At 48.1% G+C, this 18051-nt stretch overlaps 1 protein-coding gene across 1 annotated transcript in view; it reads right to left on the bottom strand.

The window, feature by feature from the left end:
- The window catches only part of PHF8 (PHD finger protein 8), a 32789-nt gene extending 17463 nt beyond the window's left edge, over positions 1-15326 (bottom strand). Inside the window, exons 1-11 of the mRNA XM_066580567.1 lie at positions 15118-15326; positions 11687-11937; positions 9494-9579; positions 8431-8548; positions 6555-6715; positions 5509-5650; positions 3918-4104; positions 1792-1954; positions 1614-1701; positions 580-686; positions 244-335 (exon numbers count right to left, since the gene is read on the bottom strand). Of these exons, the coding sequence (XP_066436664.1) occupies positions 244-335; positions 580-686; positions 1614-1701; positions 1792-1954; positions 3918-4104; positions 5509-5650; positions 6555-6715; positions 8431-8548; positions 9494-9579; positions 11687-11784 (1242 nt within the window). The 5' untranslated portion in view covers positions 11785-11937; positions 15118-15326. The remainder of the gene's footprint in view (positions 1-243; positions 336-579; positions 687-1613; positions 1702-1791; positions 1955-3917; positions 4105-5508; positions 5651-6554; positions 6716-8430; positions 8549-9493; positions 9580-11686; positions 11938-15117) is intronic.
- Positions 15327-18051: the final 2725 nt, after the last annotated feature.

Below are 18051 nucleotides of genomic sequence, written 5' to 3'. Positions count from 1 at the left end.
ATAGGACATGCCATGAGTATTTTCGCGTGGCGTATTAGCCCATTTGAAAAGATGTTCATGTGTATAGCCTCACAGGCATATAATGGGGCTATGTGCTGTCCAGGGATTAACGTGGACAGAAGACAGTCCCAAATATGGTAGTATGCACCTAGCCTAAGAAACAAGCCCTCTGTATTCATGAGCTATGGGCTTCCCCTGCTCTCTAATCCTCGGCAGCCCCTTCGACATATAAAGAATGAGCACCTCTTTCTTGGTCCACACTTTAAATGCAGTGTTCAGGGCTTTGGCTCCATGCAGTAAATAAGATGCTGGATGTCTTCTGTTCTCTCTTAGACCTGAATGCACAAAAATATGGCGAGACAAACATAGGCAGGAAGTTAGAAAATGCACAAAACACTTATAAGGAGCCATAATGTAGAGTAAGTGCAAGCGGCCTCATCTGGGCGACTCCAGAACATTGGATGATTTTGCCGGCCAGCACCAATGCTTCACAAATATTTAATTCTTTAACTCCACAATTAGGACCTCTTACAGCACAAGGTAAGAATGATATGAAACACTGGGGGATCAAATACATACCTCTAAACGTATCCAGTAAGTGCTTCCCCACGTACCAACAAATAGACTCAAAATTTGGAAACTTAAAGAGGTCAGCCGTACTCAATCTCTTCTCAATTTCATAAGCTCTGTAGAAGGAAAACAGCTTTTAGGCAAGAATATGAACCACAGAAAGGACCACGTTTACGGTTATACCACGTAAGTTTATTGACAACGACATCTTTTGGAAACGACAATTAGGTGGCACCACTCTCGCAACTGTACGCAATGTGGCTGCCCCCATATGAGTGTGTGGGGGTGCACCTTATAGGGGTTATCCAGGCAGCGGCCTCCAGGATACACAGGGGGTTGGAGCAGAAGCACAGCTCTGACCCATGTGGAGCGGCTGGCGCTCGGTGTTTGCAAGCACAGCTCCCACCAATTTCAATGAGAGCTGCGCTTACAATTACAAGTTCCGGCCTCTCCACAGTAGTCAGAGCAGTGCTTTTGCTCCGATCTCTGTGTATTCCACTGCCCGCCCCCTGGATAACTCCTTTAATATCTTAAAGGGGTTTTCTGGGACATGGAAAAGAAAGAAAGAAAAAAGTTAGAAGGGCTTAAAATGAAGAAAAAATTAACTCGCCCATCCTAGCAGTTCCCTGTGTAGTGCTGCAGCCATCGTACCCGCTGCACAGAACCCAGAAGAAGCGATGGGCAATCATGTGCCATTCATTGTGCAGTCGCAGGTTTTAGCGGTGATTCATTTATGGCTGCTGATGCCTGCAAGTGGCTAAGAGGTCAGGGGAACAATGAACAGCATGTGACTGCCCGCAACTTCTTCCGATTTCCGTGCGGTGGGCACTGGGGCTGCAGCAGTGGAAGAGGAACCGCCGGTATAGGCAAGCATCCCATTTCTCTTAATTTTAACCCCCTATAGAAATTTTTTTTCATGTTCAGAAAACCCCTTTAATATGTTGGGTAAGATTACATATGTGGGAGACCAGCAAGAAACGCTACCTCCTTAGTGACCCACGCACATGGATTCTGTGCTCTGGAGAGTCACTCCTGCTGCCTACCTGAGCTGCATGGCAATGTTTAGACTATGCAGAAAGTTTCCTCCAAAAGCTAGACAGTCCACCGGGGTGAGCACTGAATGGATCCACCCTGTGAAGAACACACATACTGATCCTAAGTGCATAAACCCCACACATTATCTGCAAATATAAAGGATTACATCAATAAGAGCATGGCCACCTGTGGGGATGAAGAGCGTCTGCCCCTGCCTGACCGGACACCGGTAACACTTGTCTACTTGATCGCCAAAGAACATTTCATTCTGGTTTGAGGAGCTGCTCCAACACTCAAACAAGGCCAGGTTAGTCTTAGTTGGTTGGATCAAGTAGAAGATCTTCTCTCCCTGCAGAGACAAAATACATGCATAAAAGTCATTACTGCGACGACTCAACCCAAGCGAGAGGCTGAATATGCTTTGGGTCATTCCCACACAGTGGATTTAGGGTGCTGGCAGGCGGCATTTCCCACATAGCGGCGTAAATGTCAGTTTCATCAGTGTGTTATATACAACTGACATTCGGAGGCAACTCCAATCCCAGCCGTTTAACCCTTTCAATGCATTGGTTGCTATTGATCTCCCTCTGTAAGCCCATTGGCAACCCTTTAACACGATCACAGGGTCGCGATGAATGGGGCTTAGCAAAAATCCACAGGTCTGCTATGGATGGAAGTCTGTTAGGCATAATATACTGGGGTACAGAAAAATTGAAATCTATTATAGAAGCAATTAATTGATTAAATCCCATAGTGGGGTTTAAAAAAAAAAATTGTGAAAAGAAGATTTGAGTTTATAGAATATAAAAAAATATATATCACAAACAAAAAAAATATGAAAGCAAATAAAAAAAGTTGGTATTATGACCCAAACTAAGAAACACTGACATTATTCATCCCACATAGTGAATAATGTAAGGAAAGCAAAAAATAGAAGAGCGGTTTTTGGTTCGTCCACCTCGGAAAAAAAAAAAAAAAATTATATAAAATATATATATTTTTTAAAGGTGATAAAAATGCCGTATGTACCAAAAAAAGGATACAAAAATGTTGTCATTTGGCTGCATTGAGTGAAAAAAAAAAATCTCTCTGCCTGAAGTGTAAACATGAGAAGAAAAAAAAAACCCATCCTTAAGGCCTCATGTCCACGGGGAAAATCAGATCCGCTGCAGATTCTCCATGGAGAATCTGCAGCGGGTCCCTCCTGCCCCGCGGACAGGAGTGCTGAAAATAGCAATTTAAAAGCATTTACCTATCCGTAGCGGGCGGGGACGCTCTGCTCTTCCTCACGGCCGGATCTTCATTTTCGGCCGGCGGATGAATTCCTCACGCCGGCGGCACGTCGCCGGCACGTCGTCGACGTGCCGCGCACATGCGCCGGGCACATCCGCCGAGCCGAAGCAAGGGAGATGTGGCCGTGAGGAAGAGAAGACCTTCAGCGCCCGCTCCGGGTGAGTAATTCTTTTAAATTCCTATTTTTGGTCTCCCGCGGATCCGGACGGCTTCCATAGGCTTCAATAGAAGCCCGCGGGAGCCGTCCCCGCGGGAGACCCGCACGAAAATGGAGCATGGTCCAGATTTTTTCATGCTCCATTTTTTTTTAAATGCCTTTTATTGACGATCCGCGGGTATTTATCTACCCGCGGGTGGTCAATGCATCCCTATGGGGTGCGGATCCGCGCGCGGGAGATCCGCTGCGGATTTTAAATCACATTTTGCCAGTGGACATGAGCCCTAAGGGGTTGAGGAAATACTTCAGTAGGTACGTCTGCATGATACACCAGCATCTAGATTAGAGATTTCCAGATGCTGCAAATCTATGACTTCAAACAGCAGTCGTTGTGAAGGAGCTGGTACATCCACTCATTCCCAGGAAAGTCCATTGATTTCCATGGCACCATGTAATGCCTTCTGGTGGGGGGCACTACAGGGGAACTGACAACTCATTACTGCGTTCTTGCACAGATTACAACTGATCAGCTTATAATTGGGGACCCTAAAGAAAAAAGAACTGCCCCAAACCAACACGCCCTTTAAGCCGGGGTCAGCCTGATAAGATGATGCAGGTGGAGGAGAATGAATGCTTCTGACAACTAGAAGTACTTGACAATGATCAGGGTATATTTTACAGTAGGTCGCCAACCTCCTAGCCATCTAAATGACTGGCACCCTGCTGGCATCGTTGGTACAGCAGGAGTATAGTCTAATATCAGAGAGATATATCGTGTGGCCCGCTTTAGCGCTGGACCGAACTGCCTGAATTGATGATACTGGAGCCCATATACTGAATGCAGCACCACATTCATGCTCACCTTTAACACGTGGTACCACACAGATGTGCCCCCAAAGTCTATGTGGAAGTCTGTGTAACTGTCCTTGACACCCATCAAGCAGTATTTTTGGACATTCGGTCTCTCAAATATACTCTCCTCAGGCCATAAGTTTTCAACCCAGGAAAGTTTGCGGACAATTTTTGGAGTTTCCACGAGGTTAGATAACCTGCAAAAAGAGTATAAAGAATATGATCAAGAATTATGATCCCCAGGATAAGAACAGGCTAAACTGATAAGATCAGGGTCTGAGGAGGGTGGAGTATGACACAGGGAAGCAAAGAGCACTAAAGAGACAATCCCTGTGTCAGTCTCCGTTCTGCCAGGACGAGGAGTTAAAGGGGTTGTCCCGCGCCGAAACGTTTTTTTGTTTTTTTTCAATGGCCCCCCCGTTCGGCGCGAGACAAACCCGATGCAGGGACTTAAAAAAAAAAAAAAAACGCACAGTACTTACCCGAATCCCCGCGCTCCGGTGACTTCTTACTTACCTGGTGAAGATGGCCGCCGGGATCTTCACCCTCGGTGGACCGCAGGGCTTCTGTGCGGTCCATTGCCGATTCCAGCCTCCTGATTGGCTGGAATCGGCACGTGACGGGGCGGAGCTACGAGGAGCCGCTCTCAGGCCCGAGCGGCCCCATTCAGAAAAGAAGACCGGACTGCGCAAGCGCGTCTAATCTGGCGATTAGACGGCACCATGGAGACGAGGACGCTAGCAACGGAGCAGGTAAGTGAATAACTTCTGATAACTTCTGTATGGCTCATAATTAATGCACAATGTACATTACAAAGTGCATTAATATGGCCATACAGAAGTGTATAGACCCACTTGCTTTCGCGGGACAACCCCTTTAACACTTTTATGCTTAGTGTCGCCTCCTAGTGGCAGAAGCTATACCCAAGGTCTTGCTGTGTCCCCAAATGGTACGGATGATAAATGTGCGTTTTTAGTCACAGCTAAGCTCATCAGCGTTCATGCAGACCATTTAAACTGAACGACTTGCTGCCGGCTTGCAGGCTTCTCGCTCAGCACTTCACCTCCTATGGGAAGCGCTGACCGGAGAGCGTTTACACGGGACGAGAAGCCAGCGAGCCAACCAGTTTTTTTTAAGCCGACTGAAAAGTCTGCTTCAACAAACGACAAGTGAGCGATTTTTTTCACATTTACACAGAACGATTATTGTTCAAAGTTGTTCGTCTGAATGAATTTTGAGTGATAATCGTTCCATGTAAATGGGCCTTAAGGTGCTTTTGTCATAAACAAGCGTTCATGACAACACATGTTGACCACATCACTGTCCTGTATAAAAAGAGCAGCTATCAGCTCACAAGCAAGAAAACCAGCCATTCATCCCTCGGCTGATCACAACTTTGTCTAATACATAATCGTTCTTGGTATCTGCCCCTTGTGATTGCGGAATGCTGACAGCAATTAAAGAGAATGGGGAGAAATAGTCATTCCTTCCCTGAAGAGTCTGATGGGCCTGTGTGAAGCTGAGGTAAACGAGCGCTGATCTCGATCGGCGCTCATTAACACCGATAAATGATCCGAGTAAAAGGGCCTTTAGTCACAAACCTCGTCTCCGAGAACTCCAAGCTGATAACATTCAGAACTTTCTCCCTTTTGGGGCTATTGTAATATTTTACAAAATCCTTCATCTTCATCTTCATGTCGGCTTGTCTTGTCACATCGATTACATCAATCTCCTTCTCCGCCCCTGAAAACACAAACACAGAAGTTTAAGTCAGATTGCTAGGAGCAGCATTACCATGAAAATGAACCCCTGTGTATGGTGGGGGGGGGCGCACATATCGGTGCAGTAAGCAGAGAGTTTGCCGTGCATGAGGAGCAGTTTCTATTAGGGCCCATTCAGACAAACGTATTTTCAGCCCGTGTACTCTGTGAACTCCCCGCCCAGCACACGGACCCATTATAGGCTATTCAGACAAACGTAATTTCACATGGATAGATGGTCCATTAGGCATGCTCCATTCTCATTCTTTAGACATGGTAATATTGTGCGCTGTCTGACTTTTTTGCTATCTCGAATACAGCCATCTGAAATAAAGCCTTATTAGTCTATGGGAAGTCCAGCAGCACCCAAGTGAGCAGGGCCAACTCCTCTCTGCAAATGAGGGACATGGGGGTCAAACAAAAAGCGCTCGCTACAATTTGCAATGTCGGAAAAACCCAGGACATGATATGAATAAAGTTCTTAAGGCTGGGTTCAGACAGGGCGGATTTGACGTGGATATTCCGCGCGGAATTTCGCCACGGCAAATCCGCATGCGGCCGCTAATCCCGGGATTAGCCAGCCAAGTGGACAAGATTTCTCAGAAATCTCGTCCACACGGGATGGCAAATCCGCTGCGGCTAAGCCGGCAGAAGCAGCTGCTGCGGCGCAGATTTGCCGACCGCAGCATGTCTATTTTTGTTTTTCCCGCTGGGCCGCGCTCTCCTCTATGGGAGCGCCGGCCGCAGCAGAAGAGCGAGCGGCCGGGCGGCTTCAAAAGGTTCTGCTAGCGGAAATGTCGCGGTTTTTCGCTGCGGCCAAACCGTGACATTTCCGTCGGGAATCCGCCCAGTGTGGTCGGGGCCTAAAAGTCAAATCACCAACTCACCCACATAATACTCCACATCATTCACTGTGAAGGAGGGAGGGGGAAGGGTCATCCCAAGCCCATCTTTTTTCAAAACCAGAATCGGGACGCTGAAACTGTTCTCTTCCAAATACTCCACGGTTAGCTGACCTCCCTGAGGTTTCAGGATCACGTCATCTGCACTGGATGTAGAAGACTTTGTCAGAAACAAGAGAGACCAAACGGCAAGGACAATGGCTTGCAAAGATGTTAAAATGGTCCATTAGATCCACAGATTTTGCATTTTTTCCCCACTAATAGAGGGCACAGTGCGAATCATTAGCAGATAATTGTGTCATTAAAGCGACGGTTCTCCTATTAACGCCATGTTATTTTAGGTCCCACATTCTGCGTTGATTCCTTTTTTAGCTTTATCGGAGTTGGATGTTTTTTTCAATTGCAGTACCCCAAATCCTCTGCAGACGTACTTAAAGCAGCTGTCAGAGTTATGTTAAGGGTATCTCAACGGGTCCCCCGTGGTGTAAAATAAATCAGCTGACAGTCCCTTCTCCAGCGGTCCCGGGTATCCGCTGTGCTGTTTGTTTACAGGCTGCAGTCTCAGTCAGCCGTCTCCAAGCCAGCTGCTGCAGCCAGTGATAAGGGTCAGCAATAATCATTGAGCCCTCATTGGCTGCAGCAGCAAGTTTACAGGAGGCCACAGACTGACTGCAGCCTTTAAACAAACAGCACAGTGGAGAGGAGAGGATCAGCCACCTTATGTTACACCACAGTGGACCCGCTGAGAAGCCCTTTATATAACTTGGACAACCCCTTTAATGGTCGTCCCATCACGGCAAGTTATCTCCTTTCCTGTGGATAGGGTATAACTTGATGTGGTGGGAATACTCTTAAGAAAATGATAAATTTGGCTACCTGCAGACATGACTCAGGAGAGCTCACTGCATAGGCTTTATTATTGATTTTAACGTATAACTAGTGTGCCGTAGTCTCTATGTAGTGGTACCCATCGGCAGCCAAAATGACACGGACAATAGGCAGGAAATTTAGAACTGTGCATCAAAAAAAGGAAAGTCATAATCCGTATGACTGCCTGCATTACTACTTGAACCACGGCAGTTCAGGAACAGGCTGACTGGGTAATAGATGTGAGGTAATGGATTAGATAACAAAAGGGGGGGTGATGTGAGACAATATTATAAAAAGCGTTAATTACCCATTAAATCCCCACCGCTACTCTGGTTCTCCCCGGTCTTTGTTTAAAAGACTGCAGTGGTGGTGAGTTTGTTTACCCGCATGTCCATTGCAGCCAATCACTGACTTCAGCGGTGTAAGCCATAAGACTGTTGATGCCAATGACTGGTGCTACTGATTACATGGGCATACAGACACATCACCACTACAGCGATTTCAACAAAGAGCATCGAGAAGGACTGGAGCAGCTCAGCATTTCACAGCAAGTAGTGCTTCTTTTCCTATTTTCTCACTTGCCTCCCTGCCAACTCAGAAAGCCCCTTTGAGAGGTACATTCACATATAGTAGGAACTGGGAGGCATTTCTGCACCAAAATCCTCAAAAATTCCAAGGTAAAAAAAAATACTGCTGCGCATTTTGTTGTGAAATTTGCGGCTGATCCGCAGCAGACTTCACTCCGTCAATTGAAAAGGTGAAATCTGTTGCAGACCGGTGCCAAAAACCATGTCAAAATCCGCATCAACATCTACCGCACTAGATAGGCTGCAGTTTTTGGCGTTGAACCAAAATCTGCAATATGTGAATGTACCCTAAAAGGAGCAACTTCATACGAAAGCTCCGCTACTCTTCAGCGCAAATGGATCCAATATTAAGACACATATCTTGCAGATGAAGAGTGCGAGGGGTTAATACAAGTCAGGATTACCTTGGAAAATTCCTGCTTCTCAGTTCCTTGATAAAGCTTGCGCTTCCGGTCTGCACGGGTTTCCCCACTTCCTTGGTCACGGAAATATCCTGCTTCGGAATTCCTCGTCTTTTCTTCACTGAATTAATGTAAGATCAGAGAATTAGCAGGGGGCGCTTCAGAGCGACGACTCATGCTGCGTTTACACGGAACAATTAGTGTTCATATCAATAATCACATTAAACGCGCGCCAGCGACTGGACGACAAATGAGAATCGTGCGCTTCCCTTCAGTTTCAGCCGGTATAAAAATCAAGGGCCGGCTCATGCAGTTTAAACACCGATTACTCAGGGCTTCACATAGGAATGTGATGCACTGAATGATTAGCGCACGAGAATGGCGCGACTGACGAGAATCACGCAATATATACAGGCTGCCCAAGCGCCGACGAGCTGGTAAGGACGTCACCAGCTTGTTCGCTCGAGCAAACAAGAATCAGGAGCTCCTCGGCCCCTTGTAAGAGGAGCATTATACAGACCAGTCATTGTGCATTATGGGTGAACATGCCAACAGGGGTGGGCGCAGGAGCCCACTAGCTCACCATGCAGAAAACAAGTAGTGTACTTACAGGGGTGGGCGCAGGAGCCCACTGGCTTACCATGCAGAAAACAAGCAGTGTACTTACAGGGGTGGGCACAGGAGCCCACTGGCTTACCATGCAGAAAACAAGCAGTGTACTTACAGGGGTGGGCACAGGAGCCCACTGGCTTACCATGCATAAAACAAGTAGTGTACTTACAGGGGTGGGCACAGGAGCCCACTGGCTTACCATGCACAAAACAAGTAGTGTACTTACAGGGGTGGGCGCAGGAGCCCACTGGCTTACCATGCAGAAAACAAGCAGTGTACTTACAGGGGTGGGCACAGGAGCCCACTGGCTTACCATGCATAAAACAAGTAGTGTACTTACAGGGGTGGGCGCAGGAGCCCACTGGCTTGCCATGCATAAAACAAGTAGTGTACTTACAGGGGTGGGCACAGGAGCCCACTGGCTCACCATGCAGAAAACAAGTAGTGTACTTACTGACTGACGGCCCATGCGTGATCTGGCAGTTTGGACAATGATACAGGTCAATCTCGGATGCGTTTTCCTCTTCCACGCCGACACAGCTGTCAATAAGGGAGGAGAGTGTTAGTGTACTTGTGAATCATGGCTTCCCTACACCCACATCAGAGCTGTAGAGACAAGTATTGCCTTTGTCACCCATTTCCAGGCTGTATTAGAGAGCTGCATACATCATATTAACCACCATATGAAGTCCTCCCCTCGCCAACAACAGGGCTGAAGAATATGTCAAATTCCTCACCGGCGGCCTGCAGATTGTTGGAGACCTCCACGGTTAAAGGGGTTGTTCTGGAAGTTTACTATTGCTGACCTATCCTTAGGATAGGTCATTAACCCCTTAAGGGCTCTGCTTATTTTGGGCTTAAGGACTCAATGATTTTTGGCGGATTTTCATCTCCATTTTTCAAAAGCCATCATTTTTTCGTTGACGCGGCCGTATAAGGGCTTGTCTTTTACGTCACCAACTGTAGTTTTAATTGGTGCCAGTACATTTTTTCTGTGGTTGGCTACGATTACAATGATACCAAAATTCTTTTTTTTTTTTGTTTTTTTCCCCACTTTTCTCCAATAAAAACCCTTTTTTTTAAATTAGTTTTTCTAAATCGCTGCATTCAAAGTCCTATAACTTTTTTATTTTTCCGTGGACGGATCTCTGTGGGGGCTTGTTTTTTGTGAGACAAGCTGTAGTTTTTATTGATACATCTATCCTGCAATGCCTTATCGCTTGTATTAGCGATCACAGGCACTGGCAATGCAGGACGCCTATATCTGGCGTCCTGTTGCCATGGCAAGCTGTCGGGCTCTCCACAATTATATCACGAGAGTCCGGTAATGTTGCAGAGGGAGCGCGCTCCCTCTGTGAACCCTTTACATGCCACGATCTACATAGATCAAGGCAGGGAAGGGGGTAACAGTGTGTGTGGGGAGGGGGGGGGTGTCGCTGTCCCGATGCACCCCTGCTGTTGCAGAAGGAGGTCGGCTATCAGTGACAGCTGCCTCCCGCAGCTGGATAGCATGCAATCTCTTCTGATCTTGTGCTATCCCCAGGGCGTAACTGTATGTCCTGTTGCGCTAAGTACCCCTCTGCCAGGACATACAGTTACGCCCTGTGGCGGGAAGGGGTTAATAGTTGACCAGAGGTGGTCTGTCACCAATCAGCTGATCCCTGGGTCCGCTGTTAGTGCAGTAAGCAGATAGAGCTGACTGTGTTGCAGCAGCTTGGTTGGTACTACATGCATAGTTCATATGAATTCAATGGGAGCTAGGTCTGCCGTACAAAAGCAGACTGTGCAATACAGACGGCGCTATCCATACTGAGAGGGGTGCTAGAAACCAGCTGATAAATGGAGGTTCCAATCAACTACTAATGACCTATCAGGAGGATAGATCATCAATAGACGGGCCCTTTAAAAGGAAGTGCTTCAAACAATGGCATATTGAGAAATTGTCATTTATGCTTTTGCCAAAAAGTCTTTAAAATGGTTATTCCAGGACTAATTTTTTTTCTATTGCTGATCAACGGGTCATCAACAGATCATCGGGGACCCGCCAATCAGCTGATTCCCGAGGCCGCCGCAGTCAGTGAAGAAAGCACAGATCCAGTGGAATTCAATGTGAACTGCTGTCCCGCAGCATTAACCTGGAGAGCTCTGCTACGGTCTGCACTGACCGCAGTGACAGCGGCCTCAGGTATCAGCTAGTCGGTGGGGATACAAGCTTCATACCCCCAATGATCATCTACTGATGATATGCAGGTCATCAATAGAAGAAAAAAAATCTCAGAATACCTCTTTAACCCCTTAACACCACAGTACGTCCAGTGCGTTCGGGGTTTGTATGGAGGGGAATTGGCAGCTGATCTCACTCCATACAATGCAGGTGCCGGCTGTTCTTTTACAGCCGACACCAGCCGGGAACAGCTGCGATGGGGCTATTAACCCATTAAATACTGTCAGTTCTGACAGCGACATTTAAATCCCCAGATCAGCGCTGACCCCATTCAAAGAAATGGGAGAACAGTTCTTACATGAAAACGCCTCGCATCCACGGAGCTTTCACATGGTGGCAAGTGCGATAGCGGGCCGCGATTCACAGCCAAATATCGCACTTGTCGGTGTGAAGGGGCTCTTCAGAAAACAATGCATAACCTACCTGCCGTGGAACCAGTCTTGACAGACGTCACATTCGATCATGAAGCGCGTCACATCGTAGGGCAGACGGCACAGGCAGTAGACGGGCACGGATGCCATGCTGTACTGGCGGGGTGGTCGCGGCAGACGGTGTTAGGAGTTTCCTCTTTATCTCCACTCAGTAGGCGGCCGGCGCATGGGCAATCTGGGGGACGCTGCAAGTTTTCAGCTACCAGTGAATGGTTCTCATCAAAGGAGGATTGTAGAAGGACCCTGCAGAGAGAAGACACAATGAGGAGCGCGGCTGCTGTACGGCTACCTAGATGACTGATCAAGGGAGTCTTCTGAAGGAACAGCTATAAGATCTGCAGGTAACTTGCGCCACCCGGGTTCATAGAAAGGGGTCGCCGAAAAAAAGGCAAAACCTTTAATTTCTCCTAATCAGGTCGCTGTGACTGAACATAGGAGCAATTCCAGTAACAGCAGCATTGGATGCCACTTCCGGAGGTGCGCCAGGGTCTGTACCTGCGTGGGGGGCACAGAACGTAACTTTGGAGACCAAACCATATCACAAGGGCGCTGTGACCGCCATCATACTGTAACAGATGCTACCGCAGGGGTGCTTGGCTGGCGTAATATAGGCACCATAACAGACTATTATAGGGCACAAGGACTGGCATCATACACGATAGACACTATTACAGGAGCGCTCATTAGAGAGCTATTATAGGGGTTGCAAGACTGGCATAATTTAAAGTAGGCACAATGAATCATAAAATGCAGTCCCACCCTACAAGCACTATTATACGGGCACTGAGGTGGACATCATATATAGTGGGCATTAGAGATGCTCAATCGAGCATTGCCCTTAGCGAGTACCTGCCCACTCGGGAGCAAAGATTTGGCTGCGGGCGGGGAGCGGCGGGGAGGAACGGAGGGGAGATCTCTCTCTCCCCCCTGCTCATGGCCGCAACTCACCTGTCACCCGCGCCGGCAGCCGAACCTTCTCTGCCGAGCGGGGAGATACTCGCTAAGGACAATGCTCGATCATCTCTAGTGGGCATTATGGATTCTAGACACTGAATGGCCACTTTATAAGAGCCCCCGACCCTCTCAAGGACTGGAGCTTCCCTATATGGAGATTCTCCCCGTGATCCCGGCGTTCGGCATGAAATCACGTGACAAGCTTCCGTGGATCAGTTTCAGTATGAATTCGCATTAGGGTGTATTCATACGGGCGATTTTCCTGTGTGAATTCTCCGATTCTGAGATGACAGAACTTGTAAGGGTAAAGGAGCCGTTCACATGAATGGGTTAATTTGCACAAACCGTTTTTCTCCCAATAGTCGGGGTAACAAAGATCGCTGCTTGTCCGATTTTTTTGGGGCGATCATTCTTCAAGAACCGCCCGTTATTTCATACGGGAGCGTCGGCCACATTGCAGTTGTATGATGCGATTTTCATGCGAGTGCGATGCGTTATTAGGATGCGGTTACACGAGGCGGAGCGGTCACGGATTGACTGCAGCAGAAAGGTCTGCTGCAGGATAATGAGTGAGGGGGGCGCTGACAGCGCAGGTGAGGGGAGCTGCGGATACACCGCGAATTTTGAGTCAAACTCCGCATCGACAATGAAGATTATGACGGTTTCTTTTGCGGAAAAACAACGGATTTTGCTACTGAAAATCGGCGCGGTTTCTGCGGCATCTGAACGCACCCCTACAGGGGTTACTATGGAGGAGAACGGGAGAGGAAGAGCAGGACCAGGAGGTGCGGAGGACGCAGGTTTCTCACGCGCATGAAAATCGTATGGAAAACAGTCACAGACCCCCGTGTGAAGAGCCCGAGGATGGGAGAATCCAGCGATGTGAGGGGCTTCCAACGAGGCCGGTCATCGATGCTGGACTAGCCGGGATGTCACTGCTAATCCTATGGGGTGGGAGGAGTACACCGAGAATGGCGCGATCAATGAAAAACATCCAGCGAAAGGGGATCCTGCGGACGGAAACAACTCATTGCTGAGAGGGGTCACAGGAGGATGTCAAGAATACTTGTGATGAAGAGGCGCTGCAGCCGAATACAACGCTGGTGCGCCAACTAACACGTCCGATCGCACAACTCGGATGGGGTGTAACAGCGGGCGACCAGCTCCAGCGCCATTGAGTCTGAGAAACAGGTACCTCCGGTGGGCAGAACGGGGCAAAGCCGGGCAGTGGAGAAACATTCCTGGTTAGATGAACCCAGATTTCTGTTTCACCGTGCTGACGGTAGGTCAGAATTTGGCACAAGCAGCATGAATCGATGACCCTTTCCTGTCAGCTGGTCAGAACATGTCAGCACCTCCAGCTAATATACGGCACTACAAGCAGCTTCCTGTCCAGAGGGGCCGATATTCCTGCAGAATCATTTCATCACCGAGTGGGTATCGCTGCTGCGGTTCTGAAGGCCAAAGTAGTCCAACGTACTACTGAATGCGGGTCACTAATAAAGTGGCCAGTGTATAAACGGGCACCACATAGGCGCTGTGACTGGCAGCTCACCAGCCATTATAAGGGATAGGAGTATGAACTGGCACAACACAGCAATGGCTAATGTGGGTCACTGTGGTTGGCGTCACATACAGTTGGCACTGGCATGTTATGGGCAGTATGATTCCTACAGGGGGGCATTGAGGTTGGCGCCACATACAGATGGGACTGGCATGATTTGGTCAGTATGATTCCTACAGGGGGGCATTAAGGTTGGCGCCACATACAGATGGGACTGGCATGATTTGGTTAGTATAATTCCTACAGGGGGCACTGTGGCTGGCATCACATACAGCTGGCACTGGCATGTTATGGGCAGTATGATTCCTACAGGGGGGCACTAAGGTTGGCATCACATACAGCTGGCACTGGCATGATTTTGACAGTATGACTGGTACAGGAGGGCACTGAAGTTGGCATCACATAAAGCAGGCACTGGCATGATATGGGCAGTATGATTTCTACAGGGAGCACTGCGGTTGGAATCACATACAGCTGGCACTGGCATGATTTGGGGAGTACAACTGATACAGGAGGCACTGAGGTTGGCAGTACATACAGCGGATACTGGCATGATATTGGCAGTATGATTTCAACAGGGGGCACTGAGGTTGGCATCACATACAGTTGGCACTGGCATGATTTGGGGAGTACGGCAGGTACAGGGGGCACTGAGGTTGGCAGCACATACTGGCATGACACGGGCAGTGTGATTTCTACAGGGGGCAGAGGTTGGCATGATATACAGCTGTCACTGGCATGGGCACTATCATACACTGGCTGGCATGGGCATTAGTGAGGCTGGACGAGGATGATGCCGATTCCCCACTACCGACCAGCTGCACTACGGACAGACCGCCACCAGCTCTTCGCGGCACGGACACACAGGCCGCTCTGCGCTACGAGAGGCCCGGCGCGCCTTTTACCTGAGGCCGGGGCCTGGCGCGGCGCCGCTTCTCCAGCGGAGGTCAGACAGCAGCGCGGTGCAGGGAGGCGGCCGGAGGGGAGGGAGAGCCGCAGCCGGTCAGACGAGGCGCGGAGGACGGTAACATCCACATTGGCACCGCGGGAACCGCGACATCGGTGGCGGAGGGGACTGAGGCCTTCGCGACGCCATTTGCCTGGTAGCTCCTCCCTGCCGTCAGCGTCCGAGTTCAGTAACATGTCCGAATCAATAAAGCTTGTCGAAATGGCATCGGCCTCTAGCCGCCATCTTAGTGGTGGCAGATAGAAGGGCACATTCAGATGTAAACAAAGCCGGCTCAGCTCATACTCCCCTCCTCTACAGGGCGGGACAGCAGGCTGGCACCACGTGAAAGGAAATCTGTTTTTGTTGCCCATAGCAACCAATCACAGCGCAGCTTTCTTTTTACCTCAGCAGTATAAGGAATGAAAGCTGCGCTGTGATTGGTTGCTATGGGCAACAAAGACAGATTTACTTTTTGACAGCTTTCATAACAGTGTGGTGGCGGGATACTTTTCTGTGGCCCACGGTGTATTATTGGAGTGCGGACAGTCTCCTAGAACTGAAGTAAAAGCCATGGCAATATTTGTAATCCATAAACCTGGATAAAACTTAAGGTGATCCTCTGGGCCTGGAGGAACAAAGATGGCCGCACGGCTTCTCTGATTACCTAATGCACACACTAATCTGACCGGCCAGCACTGGTCAATCACAGCAGGTGTCCTAGAACAGTGTTTCTCGCCTCCAGTCCTCAGGGACCCCCCAACAGGTCATGTTGTCCTATAGTAAGAACACCTGTGGCGATGTCCGAGGCGCCGATGATAATGACATCACCTGTGGAATATGGAGGAAATCCTGAAAACGTGACCTGTTGGGGGTCCCTGAGGACTAGAGATGGGAAATACTGTCCTAGACTACCAGTACATACTACTACACAGTGTGCATCAGTAAGTCAGAGGAGCCGTGCAGCCATCTTTGTTTCTCCAGGCCCGGACAGTTGATTTAACGGAAACATTGAAATGACACCACGACGCGTTTCACGCACATATGGCGCTCTTTGACTTGTGGCTTTTTCTTCATTTCTGGGAGCTGGATTTTTCTTATATGTTCATTGATACCCACTAATAAGGAAGATGGAACAATACCTCTGCAGCGCCACCGATTGGATGGCAGCATTCCTGCAAATCAATGTCTGATCCTTTATACGGGTCTTAACAAAGATTGGGAATTGAAAACCAAGCCAGAATCCAACCACAGACAGCTGTTTCAGGGCAATTGCCCCTGATCAGTGTTGAGTAGGATCCTGGCTAGGGTAGTGAGAGGCCTATGATGCAAGTCGGGAGGGGTATTGTTGACAATACCCCTCCCATACAACAGGTGGCACTGCAGAGGTATTTTTTAATCTTCCTTATTTGTATATTACCCAGAGGAGCATGAATGGCCTTATAAATGCTATGGGAATAAATCATATTCCAGAAGATTTCGCTGGTCTGCTCCAAATTGGTTATAATGAGAAGCTTCATGCATGAATATATGTATTTGAACTCAGGGGTATTCCCCGTGAGCCCCCATACACTTCCGGTTTATGGTAAGGAAGTACAATACAGTTATACTGAATATGACGCACCAATTACATGCATACCCCTCCCAACATCACAACAACTCATGATTGGCCAAGTGTGAAATGATGCGGATGATTAACATATGTTTACGCCCCAGGTGTATGTCGCTATGTGAACACGTAATTTCTAGGAAACGCAACTAGAATAGACTATCAATATCTCTGCCTGGACTTAGGAATCAAAGACATAGATAAGAAGTAGCCCCGTCTTATGAGCGGAGGGCATCACAGGTGTGTTTCTAATGAGAAACACATCTCAGGACCTTGTAGAACTTGTGTAGGAGTAAATTCAGGATACCGGCATAAGAATGAACCAGTTAACCTTTTCACTGCTAGCTATTTTCTATGAAGGCGGATATATGAAGTATATATATATATATATATATATATATATACACACACACACACACACACATTTGCATAGGGTGCTTTAAGAAACACATTTATATTATTATTACTACAACATAAGTCTCCTCACTCACCTTCTAGGTGCTCTCCTCAAGGACACAATACCCTTCCGGACTTGATACACACTCAGATGGTTATGAAATTAGCACTCAGGGCCCTGTGGATTCCACGCCATTTTAGCATCCAACTGAATGCTATGTAAATCTATGCTGCAGCTCATATGTCACTGGTACTAGTGGTCACTTACTAGTCCCCCATAACATTAATATTGGCCGCTTAATAGTCCTTCCATAGCAGTAATAATGGCCCCTTACTAGTCCCTCATAGCAGTAATAATGGCCCCTTAATAGTCCTTCCATAGCATAAATAATGGCCCCTTACTAGTCCCCCATAGCAGGAATAATGGCCCCTTACTAGTCCCCCATAGCAGTAATAATGGCCCTTACTAGTCCCCCATAGCAGTATTAATGGTCCCTTACTAGTCCCCCCATAGCAGTAATAATGGCCGCTTAATAGTCCTTCCATAGCAGTAATAATGGCCCCTTAATAGTCCCTCATAGCAGTAATAATGGCCCCTTAATAGTCCCCCACAGCGGTAATAATGGCCCCTTAATAGTTCCCCATAGCAGTAATGGCCCCTTACTAGTCCCCTCCATATCAGTAATAATGGTCCCTTACTAGTCTTCTCCATATCAGTAATAATGGTCCCTTACTAGTCCCCTCCATATCAGTAATAATGGCCCCTTACTAGTCCCCTCCATATCAGTAATAATGGCCCCTTACTAGTCCCCTCCATATCAGTAATAATGGGCCCTTACTAGTACCCTCCATATCAGTAATAATGGCTCCTTACTAGTCCTCTCCATA

The sequence above is a fragment of the Eleutherodactylus coqui genome, chromosome 10 (genome assembly GCF_035609145.1).
Source record: "Eleutherodactylus coqui strain aEleCoq1 chromosome 10, aEleCoq1.hap1, whole genome shotgun sequence".
In the NCBI taxonomy this organism is placed as follows: Eukaryota; Metazoa; Chordata; class Amphibia; order Anura; family Eleutherodactylidae; genus Eleutherodactylus; species Eleutherodactylus coqui.
This window is presented reverse-complemented; position numbering and strand designations above follow the sequence as displayed.